This window comes from Pundamilia nyererei, unplaced genomic scaffold, assembly GCF_000239375.1.
Source record: "Pundamilia nyererei isolate P.nyererei 1_Seehausen unplaced genomic scaffold, PunNye1.0 scaffold00127, whole genome shotgun sequence".
In the NCBI taxonomy this organism is placed as follows: domain Eukaryota; kingdom Metazoa; phylum Chordata; class Actinopteri; order Cichliformes; family Cichlidae; genus Pundamilia; species Pundamilia nyererei.
In genome coordinates this window covers 847,696-873,222 of record NW_005187528.1, presented here as the reverse complement: position 1 = coordinate 873,222, position 25,527 = coordinate 847,696, and the positions used below count along the sequence as shown (strand labels likewise).

At 38.6% G+C, this 25,527-nt stretch overlaps 2 protein-coding genes across 2 annotated transcripts in view; one reads left to right on the top strand and one right to left on the bottom strand.

Moving 5' to 3' along the window:
• Window positions 1-2,906, top strand: part of tesca (tescalcin a) — a 7,817-nt gene extending 4,911 nt beyond the window's left edge. The window contains exons 5-8 of the mRNA XM_005743071.1: window positions 373-434; window positions 1,802-1,909; window positions 1,993-2,040; window positions 2,125-2,906. Coding sequence (XP_005743128.1) covers window positions 373-434; window positions 1,802-1,909; window positions 1,993-2,040; window positions 2,125-2,217 — 311 coding nt within the window. The 3' untranslated portion in view covers window positions 2,218-2,906. The remainder of the gene's footprint in view (window positions 1-372; window positions 435-1,801; window positions 1,910-1,992; window positions 2,041-2,124) is intronic.
• Window positions 2,907-2,912: 6 nt separating this feature from the next.
• On the bottom strand, window positions 2,913-25,015 carry fbxw8 (F-box and WD repeat domain containing 8). The gene is made up of 11 exons (XM_005743070.1): window positions 24,431-25,015; window positions 24,239-24,343; window positions 23,192-23,356; window positions 22,451-22,539; window positions 17,135-17,292; window positions 16,668-16,864; window positions 16,048-16,266; window positions 9,684-9,811; window positions 4,983-5,156; window positions 4,405-4,521; window positions 2,913-3,403 (listed from the first exon to the last, which is right to left on the bottom strand). Exons 1-11 carry the CDS (start codon window positions 24,878-24,880, stop codon window positions 3,238-3,240), a joined length of 1,968 nt encoding a protein of 655 aa, XP_005743127.1. The 5' UTR covers window positions 24,881-25,015; the 3' UTR covers window positions 2,913-3,237.
• Window positions 25,016-25,527: the final 512 nt, after the last annotated feature.

Below are 25,527 nucleotides of genomic sequence, written 5' to 3'. Positions count from 1 at the left end.
TATATGTCAAGGTGTGTTGTCACCTGTTGTTTCTGAATATTTACTTCCCATGTTTTATTTATTTAAACTTTGGGCAACTTTAAGTTAGCATAGCCTTCCTACTGTCACACTGATACATTTGTAAAACGGAGACAATGCGACATTAAATCTCAGATCAGCAAAATAGTCAAAATGTCTGGTTATTAGCAGAGAGTAGTTTATGGCTGTTACTAGTAAATTTGTTATGGGGCTACAGTAAATAGTTATAGTACTGTTATTCCAGTATCTTCTTAAGCATACGTCTAATTGCTTCTTCCTCAACTTTCTCTGTGAAATCCTGTGACTTGATGAAAATCTGATAAACCATTTTTGCTTTGTTTGTGTGTTTTATAGTCCTGTTCAACATGCACGACACAGACAATGATGGCATTATTACTCTGGATGAGTACAGGACGGTAAGAGAAATTAACCATGCACACACTAGCATACACAATAGCTGCTGATAAGAAGCCTTAAGTAAAAATTCCAACACAGGAACATTTAAACAGAGGACATAACAAACTTAATTATTGTAAATATTAAAGTCACTTTAATTACTTTAATATAGCTCAAATTATTTATAGAGCATTTTAAAAAAATGACATTATCACAGGAGAAAACAATGTTACACAAACCTTTTTATTACAGTGCTGTAATGTTCAAAGTTCACCTGTGGGTTCAAAATAAGGCAGGTAAAGAATAATACTCTATTTAATCAACAATTACATTATCTGTCCTGTCAGTTATGTTGACTGATTTTGTGAACAGTCGACTATTGTGTCACTTTGAATTGTGGGACAGCGTTATCTATTTTCCTATTATAAAGGATGAAGTAATCAAGGGAGATTGTAAGTGAAGCACATTTCTTAATGGTTTATTAATTTTAACTAGTGCTTACTATGGCTATGATGTAGCTCCTTGTGTGTAAGAAAATCTGAAGGGCTGGCTTTCACCAGAACTTACAAATGCATTTTTCCTCTGCAGTCCTGATATAGTACGTAAGTGCCCTTGAGGAACTTTTTTTTTTTTTTTTTTTAATTATTTGTGTTGACTTTTTTTTTTTTTTTTTCTTCAGGGATTAAGATAACCAGACTAGGTCATATACTCTACTGAAACCCAACTGGCCCTTGTTTTAAACACTAGGCAACATTATAAAACAATGCCACATGCACATAACGTGTATGTACTTTAAGTATTTTGTATTAAAAGGCTGGACTGTGGAAATGTTGATGACTAAATGTACATCTCAGGTTTAAAAGCAGAAATCTCCTTGAAATTATATTTAAGACGACTCATCAGCTAATGTTGCAAAAGATTTAAAATGCCTTGCACTGAAAGACTGACTGAACCAGTCTGTACACACCCACATGGCTCTCAAACAGCATTATCAGCCAAGGCACATAAAGACATTACATACAGTACTCTTCAGCCATCTTCACTGTTAATTTTCGTGTGAAAATAATATGGTAGGCACCTGCTGTGACACATACGCGATTAACTGCAAACCAACTGCAGAACAAGTTAGAGTTTAATAGCTCAAAAGACTGTTCATACTTGCAAAGAATTAACCCAGATGTTAAGTTGGGTTAAAGCAAGATTTACAGATAATGTTTTATCACAAAGACTGTTAATATAAATCCAAGTGGATTTTTGGGCACTTAATCGAAGCGAGCTGATTGGCTGCGAATACCATTCTTAAACTATAACAGCTGAGTTTCTTACCTCTGCTGTATTTGGAAATCATCGTGTGGAGTCGACTTTTAATGTTCTGTTCACATCCAAGGTGGTAGAGGAGCTGCTGTCTCAAAGCGGAGCCATTGAGACCGAGGTTGCCAGGTCGATAGCAGATGCTGCCATGCTGGAGGTGGCAAGCACAAATGTGCCCCACATGGTAAGAGAACTCACCAAAGCTGAACTGTTACAAGAAATTTGCACATGTGCAGCGAAGTAACACAGTCACTGGTCTCATTCCAGGCCCCGGATGATTTCTATGAAGGAATCACATTTGAGCATTTTGAACAGGTTTGCACTTACCTTATATATGCAGATATATCTATATATTAGATTTAGATGGATAAATATATTTTCAATGTTTTCTGCCCACAGATTTTAAAAGGCATTGAAATGGAGTCCAGGATGTCCATTCGCTTTTTGGACATGAACACCGCAACAATGCGTTGTGGGAAATTAAGCTCTTGATTGGGTTGTTGTTGTAAGGAAATATTTATGTTGCTGCTGTTTTAGCACAGTGTCACCAGTCCTAAAAAGGAATGAAGCCAGCCACTTCTGATATAAATAAATATATAAAGACAAACAAATATATTTTTGAACAGGAAAAAATGCTAAATAAATGTAACACACTGCTGTAAGTTCATTTTCATGCCAGTTTTAAAGACTGCATGTCACTTGTGCCTTTCTAGAGTTCTTCAGTTAAGCTTTAAGAATTCAGTTTTTGTTTTATTATCTGAAAAATAGCTAGTATGAACGAATGCAGTGAGGTTTATATTTAGGCTTTGGTCACAACACACACCAGTCTCTCAGCACTACAACTATTCTACAAGCTCTACTGCAGTCAGCAGGTAATGTGAGGGTTTCTTTATACTAGAGAGAATCTTCACTTTAGCTTAACTCAGTGGCTACTCTGGCATTCATGGGTCAACTGTTATGGCATCCAAAGTGAGACGCTGCAGGCACACACCATTTCCTCTGTAGCTCCAGAATAGCTCTTTTTGCTGTGTTCCTCTGTGTAACCAACCACTACTGATGTACTGTAGAAAAATGCACTATTTTTGATTACTGGTATATGGGAGAGTGTACTTTCTCTAAGGTGAAATCTGACAGCCCTCTCAATTAATTCTATTAATAAACAAAATAAATGTGAAGAAAAATGCTTGTGTACATTTTTTTTAATAGGAAAGAATATTAAAATGATTTGCATATAGTAAATGAGGTAAAAATGACTTTATTCCTGTGATGTTGGACTACATCAAACCCAGTGTTTCATCGGGCAGCTAGATTCAACAATAACATAGAGATACCTATGCAACAGTTATATACAATACACCGACACTACTACATTTTAATAGCCTTGATTTGATCAGGATGATGGAAGAGGACCTGTTAAATAAAACGACAGAGTTTAAAGGTTCAAACTGATACATGTTACTGTCTTTTCAATTGCAGTCAATTAAGTCCATTTGCAGTCTGGAAAACTGCGTGTCATTGGGACGGATGGGAACCAGACAGCCTGTCGTAAGGCACTGCTAGGCTGATGTTGTAGTTGTAGCCATAAGACTCTATGTAGTCAGACCTGCAGATGGGCAGGATGTGATCCTGTGACAGGGCGTCCTCAGAGAAGTCATAGTGGCAGATGACTCCTCTGTGTCTGAAGTTTAGAAAAACAAAACATTGACATCAGTAACTGTTAGGTTTTGTATTGTTGTTTGTCATTTATGCTTAGACTTTGCTTTAGAAGACTGAGACAAAACGGCAGACGTGCAGTTTAGCTCATTTATCCCCTAAATGCATCATCTCCAGGAAATCATAAATTACTGTTTTTAAATGTGGATATGGGATAACAATCACTTAATGATTGTTTGTGTGTGTTCAACTGTAGCTTTCTGAAGAAATGCTTATCCAAGCAACATGAATGAGTGACTGAAGGAAGCCACAAGAAGCCAAAGACGTTACAAAAACATGTCTAGCATCTCTTTGTGACTAAACATTGTAAAACGGTTTGTCCAGTTGTCATTTTTTCCATACCCATTCAAAAGGCCTGTACGAATTAAATTTATGTTAGTTTGTGACTACTTTAACAGCGAATCTCCTCACAAAAATAGCCCAACAAACGTGCTTGTCTGAGCGACGCAGCCACACAGCAGTCATTTTTGGGGAGATGCTGGTAACACGCTTTAGCTCGAATGTGAAAAATGCTCATCCTAACAAAGACACAGGGTGTGTGTGTGTGTGTGTGTGTGTGTGTCCACTAATAGACCTACCAAGAACAGACAGAAGCATAGGCAGACAGATTTCTCAAATTACAGGTAAGGTGATGAGTAAGGTCTTACTAAAAGAAAGTACTGTTGTTCTGTACAAAAACATGATCTCACCTAAGGATTTTTGCTACCTCTGGTTACAGTGAGACTACCTTCTTGCTAATGAAGGTCCTCAGCAACCTGTTTTTCAACAGGTTGCGGAGGACTCAGAAATGACAGCTGTATCGCTTTTCTCAAAAGGAATCAACCATCCATTCTTCTCTGCTTGTCCTTATCAGCGTTGCATAGTGGCTGGAGCCTATCCCAGCTTTTGTACAAGAGACTTATAGGAGGTAGAAGAATAGAAGAGATCCAGGCAAAAAAAAAAAAAGTGTAGGAGGGAGATCACGACCTGCGATGAGCTGTTAGGTCATCATCTGTGATGCAAGCTCCCCGTGGCGACTTGTCATCAGGGATGTTGGCTGTTACCAGAGTGCTGGTGTTGAAGCGTACATGTCTTACAGGATGCCTGCAGCAAAGATGGAAAACACCTTGAATATTAAATATATAAATCGCATTCTTGCCAGCATGTGTTTCGCTGATGGATGTATCCACTACTGTAGCATCTACAAAAGATACCAGTTAAGATGCTGAATGTTTTCTATGCGGTGAAGGCGCCACAAAAATGACAGTTACTTCTTGGAGATGTGAGTGTGATACTAAACTGACTCCACAATATTGTCTTAAGCAATTTAATTTACATGAAATAAAAACATTTATGTGAGAAGATTACGTTAACTGTGGCACAAGAAACTGAAATGAGAAGAAAACAGAGTAATCATAATCACTGGTTAAATGTGTTCGAATGAGGAACTACATTTACTACAATGTTAAAGTCAAATACCATACTCATAATGTGATACAGCAGAAATAACATGTTTAAAAAACAATTTTAGTGTTTCTGACAGTTTGTACTGAAAACAGTCCTACCTGTTGTGCATCTCCCATAGCTTTGCTCCCATCCTCATCTCCCAGACACACACCAATCCCTCGCCTCCGCCGCTCACAATCTTCCAGTCATCCGCTTGCACAGAGGTGACCCCCAAGTGGTGGGCGTACAGAGATGCGACAGAAGAGCCGGATCTTATGTCGAACACCCTCACCCTGAGACATAGTAAGGAAAAACCAAAACTAATATTAAGTTATTGAGAGAAAAGTGCTTACTTTTGTCATAAAACTACAGTTATTCAAGTCAGACATCCTTCACAGGCCACTTTATTGTTGGTATCCTTGATAAAACTCCCCTGACGATCCAGCGTAAGACCCATAGAAAAATAAGTGAAGTAAGTACAATAGCACTCTAGCTAATTTGGGATTTTTTTTTAACAAAAGTGGATGTCTAATACCAAGGGAGAGCCACAGTTTATCAAAGAGTGCATTCATTTGCAGACAAAAGGACTCTATTCTCACTTCTTGAAGGAAACGTTTCAGCACAGATGGCCCACTCCAAAGTTTAGTCCCAGCTTGATTTGTTCTCGCATCTGGACAACTATTTCATAATTTGATTCAACAAACCAAGATTATAGTAGTTATTTAAACATGACTACCAACTAATAAGTAACTGGAATACAGACAGAAATCCAAAACCAACTAAACAAGGATCTAAACAATATTCAAGAACGAAGCAAAAAAAGAAAACACAAAGGGCGAGCAAAACACCCACATGCACAAATGTGGAATGAAAAGGCTGCTGTTGTGCAGCTACTGTAGAAAATAAGAAGGAATTCAAAGTGTATAAATATATTTGACAGCACATATAGGGAGTGCATAGTGTGCACTGTAAATAAACAGTTCATATGTCGAACGTGACAGAATGAACACGACAAAGGATACTTTCTCTGATCCATTTTCAAACACTTATCTTTGTCACCTCATGTTTTTAATAAAGTGTAGCAAGTTTTACTTCATTTGTTGTACTTTTGTTCACTTTTGTATTCAACGTTACCGTTTTTCTCTTTTAAAGTTTGACAAGGATTTTCTTTTAATCTTTTCTATGTTTCTCTGATCCTTTCTGTGTTAAAATAAGCTTTTATGATGATATGATAATTATTATTAATTTGCTGGTATATCTGAGGGATGAAAAGCAATAAGAGCAGGCTTTTTACTCTCCAGGTTTTATCAGCAACATGAGCCCAGGGGACCCTCAGCTCCATCTGTTGTCATTGTGGGTTTATTGCAGCTGAAAGCATCCAGGACATGACTCTATCCAGGCCCAACCTTCTTCCAAGACCTCATTACCATAATCAAATTCACTTTGGGGACTCAGACAGATTTCATTTTCCCTTCCAAACTTTTTAAAAGAATCAGCCTTAAATAGCTAAATGGGCACTGAGGACTTGTTGTCTGCAGTTAGTTCTGCCTGTTTAGTGGCATTACGTGATGGAAGCACACGTTTAAACAATGAGGACTGACCATTACTGCCAGACCTTGGGGAACCATAAATCTAAAGCAGAAGGCGGCTCTGTCTTCAGTTAACTGTCACTGGCTAGGCTCTTCTTCATTAATCAAGAGGAGCTCTCCCTAATACGAGATGTGTGGGAGAAGTGCAGTTAACCCCTGAAAAGCTATTTACCTAACGCTGGAAGAAGACATCAATCATTGCGCCCTGAGAGAGACAACCGATTCAGTGGTGTGATTGGATGATTGCACCGGTCTTGTAGTTTTAGCTAAGCTTGATATTCCGTAAAAATGGATGTCTTAAAAACTGGGAATAACTAATTTTGGCTCCTACAGTTGAGTAACAGTGTTCAAATAATTTGTTAAGTTCATTTTGGTTTTTTTCCATTCAAAGTTATGGGTTAAGTATTAAATGATCAACAATAAGATGGAGATTTAAGTGGAATAAACCAAATTCCACCACAATTTTTAAAAAAATTGATCGATTTTGGAGTAATACAATGTGCACAACTGTGGATGCTCCCCTTAGCGTAGAATAAACTGCTAGTTTGTGTTGTGTGCCAGATAATGCTGTGCCATGTATAGCCTGTGCACCGAAAATGTTGTAGCAAAAATATTCATTTGCATATGCAGTGGGCAACACGATCTCCAACTAAACCCATATTTTCTTGTGCGTTTCTCGAGCAATTTTTTATTCAATTGAAAGCCTGCTATTTTTGGATTGAAATATGCATCTGTGGTTTGTGAAAAAAGCATACCACAAAGCAAAAATCACTTAGGTTTTCGTATCTGATGTAAAGTGCTGTTGTTGATGTCCATTAGTCTTTGATTATGGAAAACACAGGGACATTCATTTTTTCAGAAAGATTGATGGAAAAAAGGCTAAATAAGTGATTGCATTCTGTTACAGAGGCGAGCCCAGACATGACGTAAGGACATCAAATTTCTTTCTTTTGTTTCGAGACTAAGCATGCTAGCATTTTCTAATTAGCACAAAGTATAGCTGAGAGTGATGTTAATCCTATTAGGATTTATTTATTTATTTATTCTTGTGGGAAACAAATGGCGGTTTAGAATTTAATGCCAAATGAAAAATATTTCATTGAAAACCACAAATATCAACCGCATTATTTCTCTAGAAGAAAAGTTCAAGGACCACAAAAGAAAGTAAATACAGTTTTGGTCAGAAGTTTACAAGCACTCATCATGGGCATGACTGTCGTGGTAATTTGGAGCTTTTAGTGCATTGTGCATCTGTAATCCACATACTGTCTAAAGTATACTTGCTCAAGTAAATGTCCAGTAGCAAGTTGCACCTTGACCAGGTGATTTTGGTAGTGATCAACAAGCTCCTTCATTCATAATTCAGGCTGGATCCTTCACCACTCTTGGTAGAATTGGAAGAAGTTATTTAAATTGGTTGGTTTCCTCGCATAGACTCGACTTTTAAGCACAGTCCAAAAATATCAGTAGGGTTGAGGTCAGAGCTTTGGGCGTGTCATTACATTAGCTTAGTGTTATCCTGTTTAGTCCATTCCAAAACCTTCCTAACTTGTATATCTACAGTTCTCCTTCTTAGACCTTCCTTGGACTTTCCCTTTGTCCTCAAAAGATTTAAGTGAATATATGTATTTAAGTACATGGGTAATTTTGACCGCGTTTGCAAAAGAGAAAATCCAAAATATTCAAAATTCAGGCTTATACACCCAAGTCTTCTTTTTTTTAAAAGATTATTAAAGATGCATGCTGTACAATCGCTCTACCCTGAAAAATCAACAGTTTAAAGAAATCATTACAAGCGTATGTAAATGTCTGGTCACAACAGTGTCTGTGAAATATTTTGGTCCAAACCATTCAATAAAACCTTAACTGTTTCACTGAATGTCAGAGATGTTCCTGGTTAGAATGGACCTCTGTAGGTCAGCATGATAAGCCCATGTATAATCTATCAAACTTCAAACTGGCATAGCTGTTCATGAAGCTGTGCCACAAAACATTTGATTGAAGGATAAGTTTGCCAGTAAAACAGTCTCAAAGCTGAACACAATATGTGCAGTCCTTCTTAATTGTAACAGTACTCATTATTTCTTCAATTTCTAAATATATGTAATATTTCCCTTTGTTACATTGTTCCTGTTTACACAAATATGGCAAGGTTTTTCCCGACAGCCATCATTTGGACTCCTCATGTGCTCCTTGGATCTCGCAAAAAACAAAGGGACAAAACTCATTTGGACAAAAAGAAGGGATGCATTAGGCTCTGGCCTTAAGCCACCCTGTTGAAGGGCCAAGATTTCAGACTGTCCCTCAGTTTCCCAATTTCCATTTGTCCTCGGCTGTGCGCTGCATCAGCTGGGGCCAAAGTGGAAGAGCCAACCTGGTGTGTGTACCTCTCTGGACAAAATCTGATCAGAAAGTCCAAGAGGAAATCACTGAATTATTCATTCAAAGGGTGCTGTTGAATATTACTATGAAAATCACAATTCTGTGACACTTGACAAAAGATCTTTAGTGGAGCATTTCCTGCTTTTGTATGAATGTCAGGAGTCATAACTAGTAAGAAGAGGGGGAAAAAAATAGAACCTAAACAATACGATGTGGTCTGTCTTTCGCTGTCAGCCAACTACTTAACAGCCAGATGGATTTGGTGCTGAATAGAAACAGCGGGGGCAGCTTTGGACAAAGACACGCCAGGGATTTTTTTCTTTCCTGCCAGCTCATGCACTGTAGCACCACTAACAAGTAGAGAATGGCTCTTTTATGTGTCCTTTTCTCAACTGGAGAGCCAGGTTAGCAATGTGGTAAGTGTGTCTACATGAATGAAGAGAATCAAGATAGCCAAATTTTTCTCTTCTATAGTATCCCAGGTACTGGAGGAGAAAGACAATGAAAAGCGAGATATTTGTCTATTTAAGACAAAGAACAGAACATCACTCTTCTAAAAAACTGCTAATGAATTAATTTTCATCTCAAAAAGCTTTTCAAAGCCTTGTTTTTCAACATAAAAGGTTGTACTCTAAAAAATTCACAAATATAATCAAGCCACGTCTTTCACACATTTTCAAAACATCTGTTATCCACTTCAAGTAACCTTAGCTTTCCAGCCTTCTTCATCATCAGGTGTCGCTTTGAGAAAACAATTTCACAGGCACACTCCTTTTAGCTTGCATTCTTGGCTCAGGTTTCTGATATTATGCACGATTTTACATCTGTATGTGTGTTTTTGTGTCCTACCTCCTGTCTTTGTTCCCACACACCAGCAGATGAGGAGAGCTGTCTCTCAGGTTGATGCAAGTGAAATCTCCCGGCGAGTTGCCGACAGAAACTGTCGGTTTGCGCGTCTCCAGGCTGTAGATGTGGATCTGAAATTTGAGACAAACATTACGCTTTTCATATATGACAGTTAGTCAACTTCCAAGACTGTCACCACATGCATAAACCGTACAGCAGATTTTAGCTCTCAATATAAGACACTACAGTGGAAGTGTGAAACCAAATCAACCGAAATAACAGCATCCTACTGAAAAACTAGAAATACAACAAAAAGCTCCTAAAACCAGCAAGCATGCCCAGCTGAGTGTCGCCAGGGAATATATAAAAACTGCATAAGGGTGCATTGTCAGTGGGTTGCACTGTTACAGAGACAGTTAAAAAGAATCTATTGTATATAACAACTTTAACTGTTTTTATCGGTGTTAATCATCATCTAGTTATATATGCTAATAAAATTTTGTGTAAAAAGTGTTACAATTCATAGATTATCTGATCTGCGCACACACAGTGAATAAGGCTAAAAACATTTTCCTGTTACCTAACAATGGCTGCTTCATTTTGCATCTAATTCAAGTGCAGCAATGAAAGCACAGGTGAATAACTATTGTAATAGTTTAAGTCCTGGGATTTGCAAGAGATATTCAAACACACATTAATATGTTTATCTCCATTAAGATATTGTTTTTAAACTTTAATCAAAAATCTCCTACAAGGTGAAAATGTACCAGGAGAAAGTTCAAATAGCTAAAGCCTGAATCACAATGAATGATGCTTAGATCATTCTGATCCACTTTGTTTTCCTCAAATAAATTATACACACACACACACAATATGTAACTACACCTCAAAGTAAAACTTATGATACTGGATAGACGGTAATACTGCACTAACTTACTGTACAATTGACAATTACAGGTAACTGCAAACACCCTCGGCCAATTATGTGAATGCATGAAGACGAACTGAGGGGGGGAAAAAAGACCTGAAGGAAAACTTCAATTACAGCCTTTCCTGCTTTTGGCTTGATGACGGCAATAAACTTTCCTCATACAAGTTACAATGATGTCATCTGGAGCTGGCCTAATTGGTCAATTAGCGGCTGGTGTTTTCTCATCCAAACGAGACAGAACAAACAGGATAACCGCCAGGCAAAATTGTCTTTGAATAATTAAAACGACAAAGAAATTAAAGCGAGAAGGGAGGGAGAGAACGAAAGAGGGCCAAAAGGAAAGGAGGGATAGAAAAGGACAGACAGAGAGAGCGAGAGAGAGGGGGGGGTAGAGAGACAGCAGGAAACATAAAAGAAGTTTCAAAAAAGGAGAAAGATGATGTAAGCCTTGAGGAGGTGCCAGCAGTTTTTGTGTGTCCCTTATTTGGGCCAAGCAGAGCTTTAATTGTGCACCACCCCGGGGCAAAACCCAAATCACACCGGACTTTGAAATGACAGCTTGATAGGATTTGGACAGGAGAAAAGAGGGAGTACCATGAATTGAGAAAGGAGGGGGGGGCACAAAGCCTGCTGTTCACAATGAATCACTGCAGATTCTGGAAGATACTTCTATTAAATATCTGCCTACCTCACCCACTAAAATTATCGCTGAGGGAGGCAAAGGAGCTGTTTAGTGATAATATTACAGGCAGTTAAAAGAAAGCAGCAGAGAAAGGATAATCGTATGGCGACAGAGAAGCTGTTAGGTTAATGCATTAGATGAATCTCCAGTGAGGCTTCCAAACAAAAGCAGCTCTAATAGTTGCTTGTCTTGGGATGTTTATGTAATTACTCTGTATGCTTTTAAAAAGATGAAAAGCTTACTAATTACTACTACATCTCAAAGAAAATCTTTTATGCTTTGATAATCTGTACAAAAGCGCAGAAACTGGCTTGGTGTGTCATATCATAGACCAGCAATGGGAAATCATCCTGTGACATGGAAACTCAACCTTCTGTTGGTTTTTGTTCCAACAAAAGAATCCATCGGTTTAAAAAAAACCTACAGACTGCTGGCTTTTTTACTGGACCACACCCTTTTGTTTGGATTCAGCTCTATATTTGCTTTAACTATACGGACAGACAGATGTGAGCGCATCGGATGAAACGCATATTGTTAGGTTTGTTCCAGCCAACACTTTCTAAGACTTGCACTTTACATTTCACTTTGTGAACACTTACAGTGTCGTACAGAGGGTTGGGATTGAGGCTGAATTCTCTATGGACAAACAAAAAAATTTACATTTATACGTCAGATGTCGCGCCATGCTGCTCTTTTTAGATTTGCATACTTACAGAATATTTACTTAATCATGCACAGGTGACTGAAAATTGCTATTGGGCTCTTTTAAAAACTTTATTATTATTATTATTATTATTTACCTGGGAAGGAACCCATTTCAGGTTTTATTGAGCAATTCATCCCTAATGATCTGATTTCTGTCCTGACAGATTAGTAGTTCTCTATATAAATATAGAAAACCCACATTTGTACATGCTGTACAAACACAGCCCATCTAACCAGCCCTCTGAACTTTGGGCAACAAGCAGATGACAGGTTTTCAGACAGCACTTGAGCTCAGCGGTAGATCCACTGCAGAGGATTGATAGTTTGCCAGTGAAGAAGCCAGCCTGTGCTGAATGCAGTGCCACAAGCTGGGCAGATGCCAGGGTGCCCCCAGTCCAATGGCAAGGGGAAGACTAGTAGTAATGAGGACCTGGAGAGTAGCTTCAACCACACACGCAGAGACACACACACAAACGAGGGAGGGGAGATTTACAAAAAAAAAGAAAGAAAGAAAAAGGTGCAAGCTAAAAGCCGTTGCAAGACAACGTGTGAGAGATAATCTCTGATGTGATCGACACAAAACAAACTTTGATTTTCCAACAAAACTTCAATAAAGTCACACAGCGAGTTCTAGTCAGCTCAACAGAAACGTGGCAGCACGGTTAGTTTTATCTGGGTCAAAATGCTGTAAATTGAAATACTTCACTCTTCTGTCTGGAAAAAAAGGTGTTACATGACTTCCTTGGATGCCACCTCCATGTATCTTAACAGATTTTAATGAACCATATGTTTTCTTACTAAAGGCATAACTAATAGCTGCAGCCAAGTTGTGCTTTGTCTTCTTCACGGTATGAAAATTGCTGATAGAAGCGTGACAGGAGTGACAGACAAGTTAATTAAATTTGTAAGATATTTTAATTAGTCATGCCAATCATGAATTGGCATAATTGAGATGGGATACCAAAGACCACATGTATCTGATCTGCGAGTGAAATTAATCAGATCTAAAAGGCAGTGCACACTGGGAGAGGAACCTTTGATTTTCATTTTTAACCAGCTTTAAAATTTTAACCAATTTTAAAGCTGAAGATAAAAAATATGATCTCAGTCGGACTGTCTGAGACTAGCTGTGTTTACGGAATAATGTTAGAGCTGGGTGGGGGGTTTTAGAATCAGAGGCAATCCCAACGATGTACAGTACTCAGGATAACACTTTAGGAGTAGGGCGCCAACTACAGCCTCAACGATCCAGTTAGCTGTCTATAATTTTTCCAGTAAATATTTTGTCACGCTGTCAATGAACACCAGTAAATTAGGAAACAAATTTCATATATGGTGCTATCTGATTTACAGACCCCCACATCCCACAAGAAAAACTGATAGTAATCAATTAAAAATGAAGCAAAAAGAGACAAATACAGATAATTCTCACTCTGGAAAAGCAAGAAGCAAAGAATGTTTTCAGTTATAAAACCAATTTCCTCTTTTATCAAGCTACAAATATTTTTTCTACAAATCAGCTCAAAATTAAATACAGAAACAGCAAAAACAGCACGTTTGAGACTGCATCCATGGATCCATCCGTATTAGCTTGTGATATTTTCTTGAGAACATTAAGAGGATGCTTCCCAGTTTATCTTGTTTCAGTTAAAGAGTTTTGTGAAGATATGAAAGGAAATTTCTAACTTTGCCTCAGCTTCGATGGCATAAAATACTTCCAAAATTCCAACTGAAAAAAAAAAAGTTAACCACTTTCCAGTTGGATCGAGCTCTACCCCAGGAAAATTTTTTCACCCAACTCTAGCTAGAATCTTTGAAAAATTCTGTTAACAATCAGACAAACAAACAGAAATATATTAATTGAATCAATCAGATAACCTTCTTGGTTGGTGGATTTAATTAAGTGATACAAAAGTGAGACCCTTAAAATAACAAATGCTTACCTAAATGTCAGTCTCTATACTATTTAAGAGCATCATCATATATTAAGGTTTCACTGCTAGTCTCTCTTTGGTCCACTATGTGGTGCTTTAGTGCTGTCGCTGAAAATGTGCTGCAGCGTTCCAGCTGTGATTTCTAACAGGAATGATGTCAGTGTAGTATCTTTGCCAAAAAGCAATAAGTCACCAACAAACTGGTGTGTGCACTCACACACACAGTGGGTATTTGCAGCTCTACAGCTACCACTCCACCACCACATTTAATTGAGACTGCCTTCTTTGAATAAGCAGTTTACTTGAATGTTTATCATCACAGAAATACATGATTTAGATGAAGTGAACCTGACCACATAATAACTGCTGACTAGTTGTCCCCAGATCCCAAAAGATGAGTTTGTCTCATGGCTATTTGTAGTCTCTAAGTAATGGCTTAAGAGTCAATTAGGTACATGGAGTCCTTAGAAACACAGTATTATTAGAAGCAAACAGATACAGATCAAGGAACAACACTCCACAAAAGGTGCTCCTAAAGCTCTAGTAATTAAGAGCAGAGGTCCAGAGAGGGTTTGCATTATTTAGGCTAGCTATTTATGCTATAAACTAATCCCCTACAGGCACATGACATTATTTCTAAAGGGACCCAGGGGGTCTAAAGGGACCTCAAGTAATAGTGATCACACCCGCAAGAAAGTTTAGACACAGAGCAGAGCACCTAAAAACCAGAAGCAGTTGTAAATATAGACCAGATTTAAAAAGGGAAAATGTTGTTCTTTTTTTTCTAAGAGAAGATTGGTATTTCAGCTACAAGCCAGTGATTAAAACTGACACTGGCCTAAAGCCAAAACTTTTGTCCTCACTGCTTTTTACTCAGTAAATTATATTTGTGCAACAAAACATGCATCATTCCATTTAAACAAACCAAATTATTTACCCCGTACAACTTCCCATTTTTTCATTACGCACCTGCTGTGAGCACAGCTGACCTTGTTAACTCTGATGGAAACCTTCCATTTCAATTAGCGAGGTCAAGGTAGCTTTTTATACATTTAAAATCCAGCTGCAGAGTCCAGAGGCCTTCCATCTAGTTGGTCGACGTTCAAGGTTTTGTTTAGGTTTATTTGTGTTTCGCAGTATTTTCAATTCCACCCACCACAAAACCTTGATACAGCTCCATCAATTCCATTAACATACAAACACTAGATTACAATCCCACATACATACATACTGGAGTGCCCTTCATAAAGGCTTAAATAATCATCATAACAGCATGTAAATTAGTGGCCAAAAAAAACCAAAACTGTGGATAATGACTTTACTCTCTCCCAGAAAAAAAAAATGCATATGTCAAGTGAAGAGTTGCAGATGTACCATTATAACAACGTTCTTTATGTTGACATGTGGACCAAAAATCAAGGTGCTTATGGGGTTGAAGGCATTTTTCACACTCAAAATGTGGTTTTAGTGTCAGGGTTACAATTGGGTTATGGTTAGGTTTAGGGTAAGGCATTCATTTTTGATGGTTAGGGTTAGGATAAGCAGCTAGAAAAAGCATTATGTCAATGACATGTCCCCACTAACTAGCAACACCTGATATGTGTGCATGTGTGAGCATGCATAAGCTTTACAAAAACAAAAATGTTACATGTGTTTTTATTTTTAAATGTCATAATCATTGTTAATGCTGGTATATCACAAAACCCCTAGTTTTAATAAAATAATTCACTTTCCCAATAAAAAAAATCCATTTATTATTGAGTAAATGGATTTTACACCAGACTAGAAAATGGTTCATTTGCCACTATTAGCAGACGAATAATTCCCTGTTCATACTACATCATCATAGTCAAAAACTGGACAATCATGGCCAGCTGTACTGTTTATTGCTGATTTCATCCACGAGCAGACCTGAAGCTTTGCAGTGCTTTATAAACATTAAGGCCTACTCAACTTTGATTTTTCATGTGCCATATACATCACATAGCAAAAAAGTGCCAGGGTTCAGTTTTAGGTTTTCTGAAGAAACTGTGTAATTACACTGATTAAATTAAGGTACTTTTAAAACCTATGTGTTCATTTTCTATGGGAACTGTACACAGAAGCTGAACCCACCTTGTTCCCTCCGTCATGCATGGCCCAGCCTGTGCGCTTCACCCCAAATGCAACATGGGATTCTGAGGCATCCAAGCAGGTAACAGGATGACCATAGACTGAGTGGAGCATCAATGGCTCCTCCTCCCGTGGGTCCAACAGGTACATGGACTCTCCTGCTGCCAGAGCTGCCAAAGGACATTGCTGGTCCCTACCTGGGACTAAAGTCATGCTCTCTACCTGTGAGATTAGACAGGATGGATGCACTTTTTTTTTTACATATACATCAGTATAGAAAGTGACTTTATTAAGTATATAACTGCATTTTAGTACATTACTTGCACACTTATGTACAAGTCATTTAATCACTGAACTTTTTAATTCTTTGATCATGTCACCTTGGTCTTTTTTGTCCTTCCCTACCTGCCACATAAATGCCTACTACTATGCCTGTGAACTCAAACTACCAGGATACTAAATAAATAACCAGTACTTTAAGTGATTTCCTCCACAGTCCAAACCCCAACGAAAGCCAATTTCTAACTTGATATTCAGAGAAAAGCTGAAAGCAACAGTCTAATAATTAACATAATTGCACATTGAAATGTGTCATCTGATAAAAATGAAGAACTCTGACTCACAGTCTTGGGTAGCTGAGTCTGGCATACTGTCCTCCAGTAGCCACAGTCTTTTGCGCAGTCAAGCCGAACATCTGATCCAGTGGCGGAGATCAGGACAGGACTGTCAGGGCTTAGGGACAGGACCTGGATCCTCCCTGTAGTCTGGTAGTGATAGATGGGTTCCCCACCTGTCTCTGTGCTCCACAGGTCTACACAGCCTATCCCAAAAACAGTCCCCAAGTCTTTTACTGTATGCATTTAATGTATGCATTTATCGCATAAGGAAAAATGATAAACAAAGGGCATCATGTACAGAAATTACAAGTGCATCTAACCATAGGTTTCTAGGCTTGATAAAGAAAAGTTGATTGAAAAGACTAATGATTGCCTTGCTTTTGATTAGAAGTTATACATAGTGTGTATTTGGTGTGGGCAATGCTTTGCCCAAAAGATACCACTGCATTACACATATACACACAAACACTGACCATCTTCATACGCAGCAGCAGCCAGCGTGCCGTTGACCTGGACGTGACTAACATGTGGTCTCGGCTCAGTGTTAGCAGACAGACTATTGGCCTTCAGGTACGAAGCCGTTGAGTCCCAGTGGAGGGTATCCCACAGCCTCACATCACCAGACGTGTACCTTAAATCCAAACACGCAAAAAGTTCATCAGTGTAAGGAAAGTTTTGTTGACCTTTTTTTTTTTTACAGCACGTTGAAAAGTTTCCACCTTCGAGAACACCTGACGTCACCCTCTCACCGCTGAATCATTTCCCCTTTCACACCCTCCTCCTTTGCTCACTCTGACTTGTTATTTTGTTTTCATCCTTTGTTACACGATCTTTCGACAATTACGATGGTGTTGTTTGGGCGACACAATAACGAACATTTCGCCCCATTTTCCAGGACAGTTTTCAGTTCCTTTTTAAATTTTTTATACATCACAGCTCTAAAACTTCTGTCTTACTACAAATGAAGTAATATTTGATCATTTATTTAAAAGTATACTTTCACTGAGACTGGGATATGCACACATACACAGTGATACACACTGGACCTTGATTTTACTTTGGGTTTAAATATTGATTTTATTTGTTCTGATGACATTTTTATCTCTGATCATCACTGTATTCGCCGCTGTATTCATAAATTCCTCGACAGCGGGATGCTTTTAATGTAAATCCATCCCCTCAAAGCGATGCCGATTTCTTAAGAGATCTATTTAATAAGCATTGTCTTTCCATTTTGGATGAAATTTGTCCAGTTAAAATGAGACAAGCTTCTGTTTTTAGTCCTCACCTTGGCTAAATGATAATATTTCCTGCTTAAATCGTGATTGTTGCAAAGCTGAGAGCTTGTGGAAGAAAACTAATTTAAATGTTCATCTCCTTTACTTCAAGGATCTGTTAGTTTCTTTCAACAATGCAATTAGAGATGCGTGGGCTGCCTATTTATCTTATCTGGTTGCAAAGGGCAGAGGTAATCCTAAGGTGTTATTTGACACTATTACTGTACTGACATTATTACTCCTGCTCCACCTGCTGCCCCCATTTATTCAAATGAAGACTGTGAAAATTTCCTTCCTTCTAGAAAAAATTAGTAATATAGGAAATTATTTTTCCCCATCAGCTTATGCACTGTCTGATCCTACTCTAGCTTGGTCTGTTATTTTAGAACATTTTCTACCCATTTCACTACCCGAGCTGGTAAAAATAGTTAGCTCAATGAAAGCATCCTCCTGTTCACTTGACTGTTTGCCTGCATCGCTATTCAAAAGTGTCTTCCATTCCACTGGTCCCTGTGTGCTCACCATAATTAACACCTCTCTGACATCTGGTAAAGTCCCTGCTTATTTTAGAAATGCTGGTATACAACCCCTTTTAAAAAAACCTAAGTTAGACCTTTTCTTACCAGCAGTTACAGTTTTAGACAAACATAATATTCTTAACAAATTCTGGTCTGGCTTTCGTAGAACCCATTCTACTGAAACAGCCCTTCTTAGGGTCTCCAGTGACATTTTTTGTTGCAAAACGATGCAGGAAAATGTTCTGTTTTGCTGATGTTGGATCTCACGTCGGCCTTTGACACCGTTGACCATCACATCCTACTTGAAAGACTAAAATACTGGGTCGGTGTATCTGGATCTGCCTTAGAGTGGTTCTTATCATATCTGTATGAACGTTACTTTTTTGTGGCAGTTTGTAAATACAGGCCATCTTCGACGTCCCTGTACTATGGTGTGCCACAAGGCTCTGTGCTGGGGCCTTTATTGTTCTTAATATATCTACTTCCCCTCCAGCATGTTTTGAGCCCCTTTGAGGACATCTGTTACCACTGCTACGCAGACAATATCCAGTTATACATTTCTTTTAAGCCCCAAGATGTTTCTAAGCTACAGATTTTGAATGGGTGCTTAGATTCCATTAAAGTTTGGATGGCTGACAACTTCCTCCAACTTATAGAAGGAAAGACTGAAGTCCTTGTATGTTCTCCTGATAGACACGTACCTAAGATAATGAATGCTCTTGGTCCCCTTGCAACATTTGTGAAATCGTCTATCAGGTATCTAGGGGCAATCTTTGACCCAGCTTTCACTTCGGATGTTTACGTCAAATCTCTGGTTCGGTCCTGCTTTTATCACTAAAGAAACATTTCTAAACTAAGCCCTGTTGTATCTCGTACTGAACTGAAGATTGTCGTTTATGCTTTCATTTCATCAAGACTACTGTAATTTACTGTTTAAGTGTTTAAACAGACTCTTTGGAGCGTCTACAGATTTTTCAAAACACTGCAGCAAGACTTCTGACCAAAACAGCTGCACTGGCTCCCCATTGAATTCAGAGTCCATTTTAACATTCTGGTGCTCTTCATGGACAAGCTCCTGCCTACATCATTGAACTTCTACAGCCCTATGTCCCTAGCAGGTCACTGTAGGTCATGTAAGCAGGGTCTACTTGTCATTCATTATACAATGCTGAGAACTAAGGGAGACAGAGCTTTTGCCACTGTGGCTCCCAGACTGTGGAACTCACACCCACCGAGCTTAAGATCTCTGGACTCAGTAGCTTCTTTTAAAAAAACAAATAAAAACACTTTTTTTAGAATTGCATTTAGTTAACTGTTGTCTGTTTTGTTTTATACTTTGTTGTCGTTGTGTGAAGCACTTTGTGATCTTTTATCTAGAAAGGTGCTATATAAATAAAGTTTTAGCTTACCTTATAATACATAGAGATGCATTATTTATTTAAAAAATTAATAATAAGAAGAAGAATATGCATGTACGATTTCAGACACATTAAAACAAAACTAATTCAGACCATGTATGAAGTTTGGCTTGATAATTAATTGGTATGCAATTTACAAATTTACAAATATTAGAGAAATTCTCACATTTAAAAACTTTTAATTTGGTCAATTGGCTGACAAATTACTTTACCAGTTTTTCTTCAAAAGTTTTAATGAAATACATTTTTTATCTATCAACAAACTAATTAATAACCCTAGACCAGATGCTAAAATTAAGCTTAAATTTCCTTTCGGTGATTTTTTTCCTCCACTTTTAGTCTTTCAAGGAAAAACAAACAAAAAAAGTTTTTCTTTCATTTTCTTTCATACATTTGATGCTTTCTGCCTAACTCGGGGCCAAACCAATCTAACTTATCGGGAATCCAATCAATGGGTCACACCAATGTAGACCTCAGGGATTAAGTTAACATTAGTTACACAAAAGTGAATTTATTTGCAAGGATGATTAATTGATCATAAAATACCTCATGCAGCTCACTCAAAAATAACATTTCTAGCAGCACAATTTCTTCAACAGATTGGAACATGACCTTCTGTTCATGTCATGTCATTTCACCAGACTCCAAGTTAGTGGAAAAGCCCTAACTATATCCCATCACACCTAAAACTCTCAAACCCTCCTCTTTCCTGTTTTTTTTTTTTTCTTTTTTCGCCTAAGCCAATGAGCTCTCTCTACAGGAGACAGCAAACTGCCAAAGTTCCCACCTCCGCGGATACCATCATGTCTGAACAAGTGTGCAGTCGCAGTGTGTCATGCAGTCACAGCAAGTGCGACACAGGGTGTTCATGCGAGCACCCGTTATTTGCATGCATGACTTTGTTAGCGGGGTTTGGCAGAGAGTAGACAATTGGGACACACACTTTGACTTAATTGGCACGTCAGCACAATGCCAGCTATCAACAGGAGGAAGATGATGTTGAATCATATCCAAGGAACTCGTCAAAAACTTTGTACAGGAAGACTTGTGCACTGATTACTGCAATCTTCACGCAAGCCTCAGGAGATCCGGCCTCTATGTTACTGTGTGACTTTAAGAACTGTTGGGTTAACGAGACAGCATCTTATGTTGCTTTTTAAGTGCCAAATCTCATTTCACTGGTTTTCTAATAAGATTTAGTGGAGACAATTGAATCACTTCTGATTACTCTTAACGGCCATTGATTCCTTTCTAGATAAACAAATTCAAGTAGTTGAATTAACTTTTAATATAATGGGAAAAGTATTGATATTGTTAATTTGTTAATAGCAGTAGTAAGAAAAAGAACAATTTAACAGCATGTTAACATTGTGCAAGGTGCCTTATTTCATAAATGCAATTTTCGTTGTTTTATGTGTCTTACGTGTGCTTTTTATCAGTGGGACACAGCAGGACTGAGGGGACTCTAATCACATCACTCTAAAGAGATGCTCCTAATTTCTGAGGCCTTATTGGGTCCCTTTGGCCACTCACAATCAATCACTGTCTCAGCCAACTAGTTCAAAGCAGTTGCAGTTTATTTAAACTGCAATTTATTTAACCCTTCCCTCACCATAGGACCATAAAGACACTCGTTTTGACTGAATCACACCAGTCACTAAATTCCAGAGTACTCAGTACATTATCATGGCTCTTTTAACTTGGCCTTTATTTTCATCTTCATCTTCATCATCAAAAGAAATGGAAATGGAAAAGGAATTAGAAGATGGCACATAGAACGTCCACTAACAGTTTAGCCCCCTGGCAACTAACCCTATGGGAGGCTTTAAGGCTTTTTTGTAAATGTCAGTGCTGTGAGCTATACGAATGATAATTGTGGACATCACACTCATGTGGGCCAATGGCATGCGACTGAATGTGGCAATACATTTGGATACTTAAGGCATCCGTCTGTGCACGTTCTTTAGTCTCAAAATCTTTTGCACCACTTCAATTCCACCCTCTTTCTCTGAAGCTTCTCAAAATTTGGGGTGGTGGTGGTGAATGTCAGCAAAGTGAAAAACTGATCTCAACTGTAAAAATGGAACAATAAATGATATTTGATAAGTACTGACTTACATGTTAATTTTGGTAACAATGTTAGAAAATCATTTATTTACACTGTTAACTATCACATGTTCCAAATCTTTGACCAGAAAATTATTACCAGCTTATAGTCTTAAATTCACCGCCTGTCTCATCCCATGAAATTGAAGTCACTTAAGTGTTACTGCAAGTACATTTCTAACTGCTTCACTTGATTCTTCAATTGACTTTAAATGAATTATCCCCCTAAGAAGGGAAAACCAAATGTGTTGGACTGTCAGTAACCACTGCAATAAGACATATAGTCATACATGTTTAATTAAACACCCAGTAAAGAATCAGAAAGGTTATGATCAAGATTAATTTACACCAAGACACCTGACAAGAAAAAGAGACAGAAGCAGAATTGAGTATATGAGGAGTCAACGTTACAGTTAACATCGTTATTAATCGGCTGTCAGAAGCGTCCTACATGCATCCTTGATACTCACCCAGCTAAGACGAAGTTGTCATAGGAGCTGACGTCACAGAGCACCTTCCCCAACTCGAACTGCAGCTGGCTGATGGATCCCACTCGATTCTAGGTGAAAATTATAGGCTGGCTGAAAACTGATATATTTTATTAGATGAGAGACGCGCAGCTGGTCTACTGTCAGTTCTGCACTAATATCAGTCTGAGAAATACAGTAACAATTAGTATTTCCCAATGAAGTGAAGCAGTGATGCTTTACAAAAGAAAGCTTGTAAGGGCCTTGCTGTATAGTGTCCATGTTCTTCTGCCTGTGCGGGTTTTTCTCTGGCTACCTCACACATATTTTGAAGGTAGGTGCAAGTGTGAGTGCATGTCTGTCTGTTAGTTTTACCGATACAATTAGGGTAAGTCGATGTCCCAGTTTATGTATGACAGCACAGGATTTTCATCCTCTGTCCCAGTATCACAAATTGACATAATGTCTCACATTTTAATGGGCCCCAGTTTTGAATAGTAAGTGCTTCAGAAGACGCTTTCCCAAAGTCTGCCTTTTTTCTGAGAAAGCAGGAAAGGCAGTTATCTAGGTCAACATGTCACCAGCTTTTCCAGTTGTGCAAAGTCCAGTGAGGAAATGCAGTGAAAATGAAATCTTTGTGAATCTGTAGGTCATTCAAAGACTGTCTTTTGACTTATTCTTCAATTTTGCACAGCTGCTGGATGGAAGCATCTGTTTCGCCACAGTAAAGTAGTTCAAGCTCACCTTCCAGTTGAAGCGCACCGTTTTAGAAGAGTTCCTGCAGTCTCGCAGCATACTCTTCCAGCAGGGCGAGTCAGACATGCTGGCATTCTGATGGTAACCATCCCTCACGCACAACTTGAACCACAGAACAGAGTCCTCTGCAAGGACTCTCCATGCCCTGCTCACCTGAGAGAAGATTAAACCGTGTAACTGTGGATTGAGTCAGCATACATTAAGAGCTTGCATCACTTATTTCTATTTAACAAGCTCGGCTGACTGCCAAATGGACTCGTCACATGCGGGTCTGGCACACAAAATGTAATTTATTAATCTGTACCAAATTAAGTCGTGAAAGGCAAATAAAGCTGCCCTAAGCAATTCAGTATGTGTTGCTACAAATGAAGAACTTAACTTTTTAAATCACAACACATCGCTATTGTATAGCTGGGGTGCGGTTTTGGCCATGAAGATTTCTGGTCCCTGTGCAACAAAATAATTTGTTTTAGCCTCAGAGTTGTTTTAATTTGAATCCCTCCCAGATTGTAACGCTTGTCAGTGTGCAACTGTTCTTCTAAAGTAGAGGTTCAAAAACCCTTTTTAGAATGTGAAAGATAGATACTTGCAATAACCCCTTGATGTTATCCACTCGCTCACTTAAGCAAGACTTAAGTCACCAAGTAGTTCAATAAAATAATGATTTATTTCTCTGTTGCCCATTTAAACACATTTTAGAGCTCTATTTTCACAAGAAAATAGCGAAGAATACTCACGAGTAACCAGATAAGCATATGTCCATTCCTGTCCCATTAATTGGACAATTTATTTTATTTTGAAGTGACTGCCAAAACAATGTCCTATTTATGTAAACACTTTTTTCATCAAATGAATCCCTTCTGTTGGCTGAAAACTACAGTACCAGGGTTTTCCATCAGTGAATACAAGGCCTTGCAACGTCGTCTTGTGAAAAACCTGATTAACCTCTAAGATTCATTCTGGAGCTGGTGGATGAAAACACTGACCTGCACCCCTGAGGTGACGTTTGTCCAGCCTCTTACTCAGACTGCTTACCTGGGCACATCGGCCTAGTTCTGCACAGTTGAGATATTGGAATATCTTCAAAGCTATCTCATACGGCAACTCAATATCAAAGAAGGGAATGTCATTGACTTCATTCTGCAAAACAGATCATTAAACACACATTATATACCCAGCTGACTGTGGTCAAGTACCATCTGACGGTGTGCATTATCGCTCTCATACCAGATCCTGAATGAGTTGGTCTACCAGCTCTTCTTCTTTCTTGACCTTTCCCTGAGGCTGCTGCTGCAAGGATGAGCTGCAGACATTAGTCATGTTATGATATTGCCTCTTTCTCCTGCTCCTCTCCTCCTCAATTCTGTCCAACAGAGGGCTGGTCCTTCCATCCAGCAAACTACTTGCAATGGACACATACTGAGGCTGATCCTCTGTCTCTGCGGCAGCAGCAAGAGCAGCAGGTTTTCCCCCTACACGAACATGCTCAGTGCAACCACCTTCTTCTGGCTTTGAATGACTACCGGCCTTGTTAAGATTTTTTAAGTCTCTCTGGCCTAACTGATCATCAATATCCCGGGAAGAGGAAGGCGCACAAACCAGTCGTTGCTCCCCCTTTTTACTCGATAACTCTCGTTTCCAACGCTCCCTGAACGCAGCAAGATCGTTCTCTGCCATATTCTTCTGTCATCGCTGAAAATCTAACTTTTTTTCAACATTACAAAGTAAAATTTTGTAGTTTTACAGACGAGTTAAGAATAGAACCAGAACGACACCGACAAAAAACAAGCACGTCCTCCTGTATAAACAGTCCGAAGAGGGAAAGCGAGCAAATGTGCAAAAGTTCCGCCAACTTTTAATTCCGCATTTTTATTATAGACGCGTCGATTGCAGGGGGAGATATATTGTATTTGTGGGCAATGTTTTGGCAATTTGTTTTTATACAAAATTTATTATTTCGTATTACATAGTTATGTGTACAGGATGATCACATTTTAGAAAAAGTGCAATTTTTATTAGAACTTTAAAAGAATTTAAGCGTGCTAATGCAGAAAACTCCCCAAGATAAAACCAAACAGGAGCGATCCAAGAGTTAATCATTGCATCGCTCTTTTGGGAAAGGATGATGTAAACCCCACACCATGTGACACTGTAATGAATAATACAGTAGTGAGAGAGGTGGGGGAGAAAGGGGGGACGCAAACACTGTAAAGGTTTGCTGAGAAAAAGAGAAGGAGGGTCCTGTATCCTCAAGACTTAAACTGAGTAGACCGTGCGTTTTGCCGCGAAGACGAGATGTGCTGGCTGCCGATAGACCATCCTCT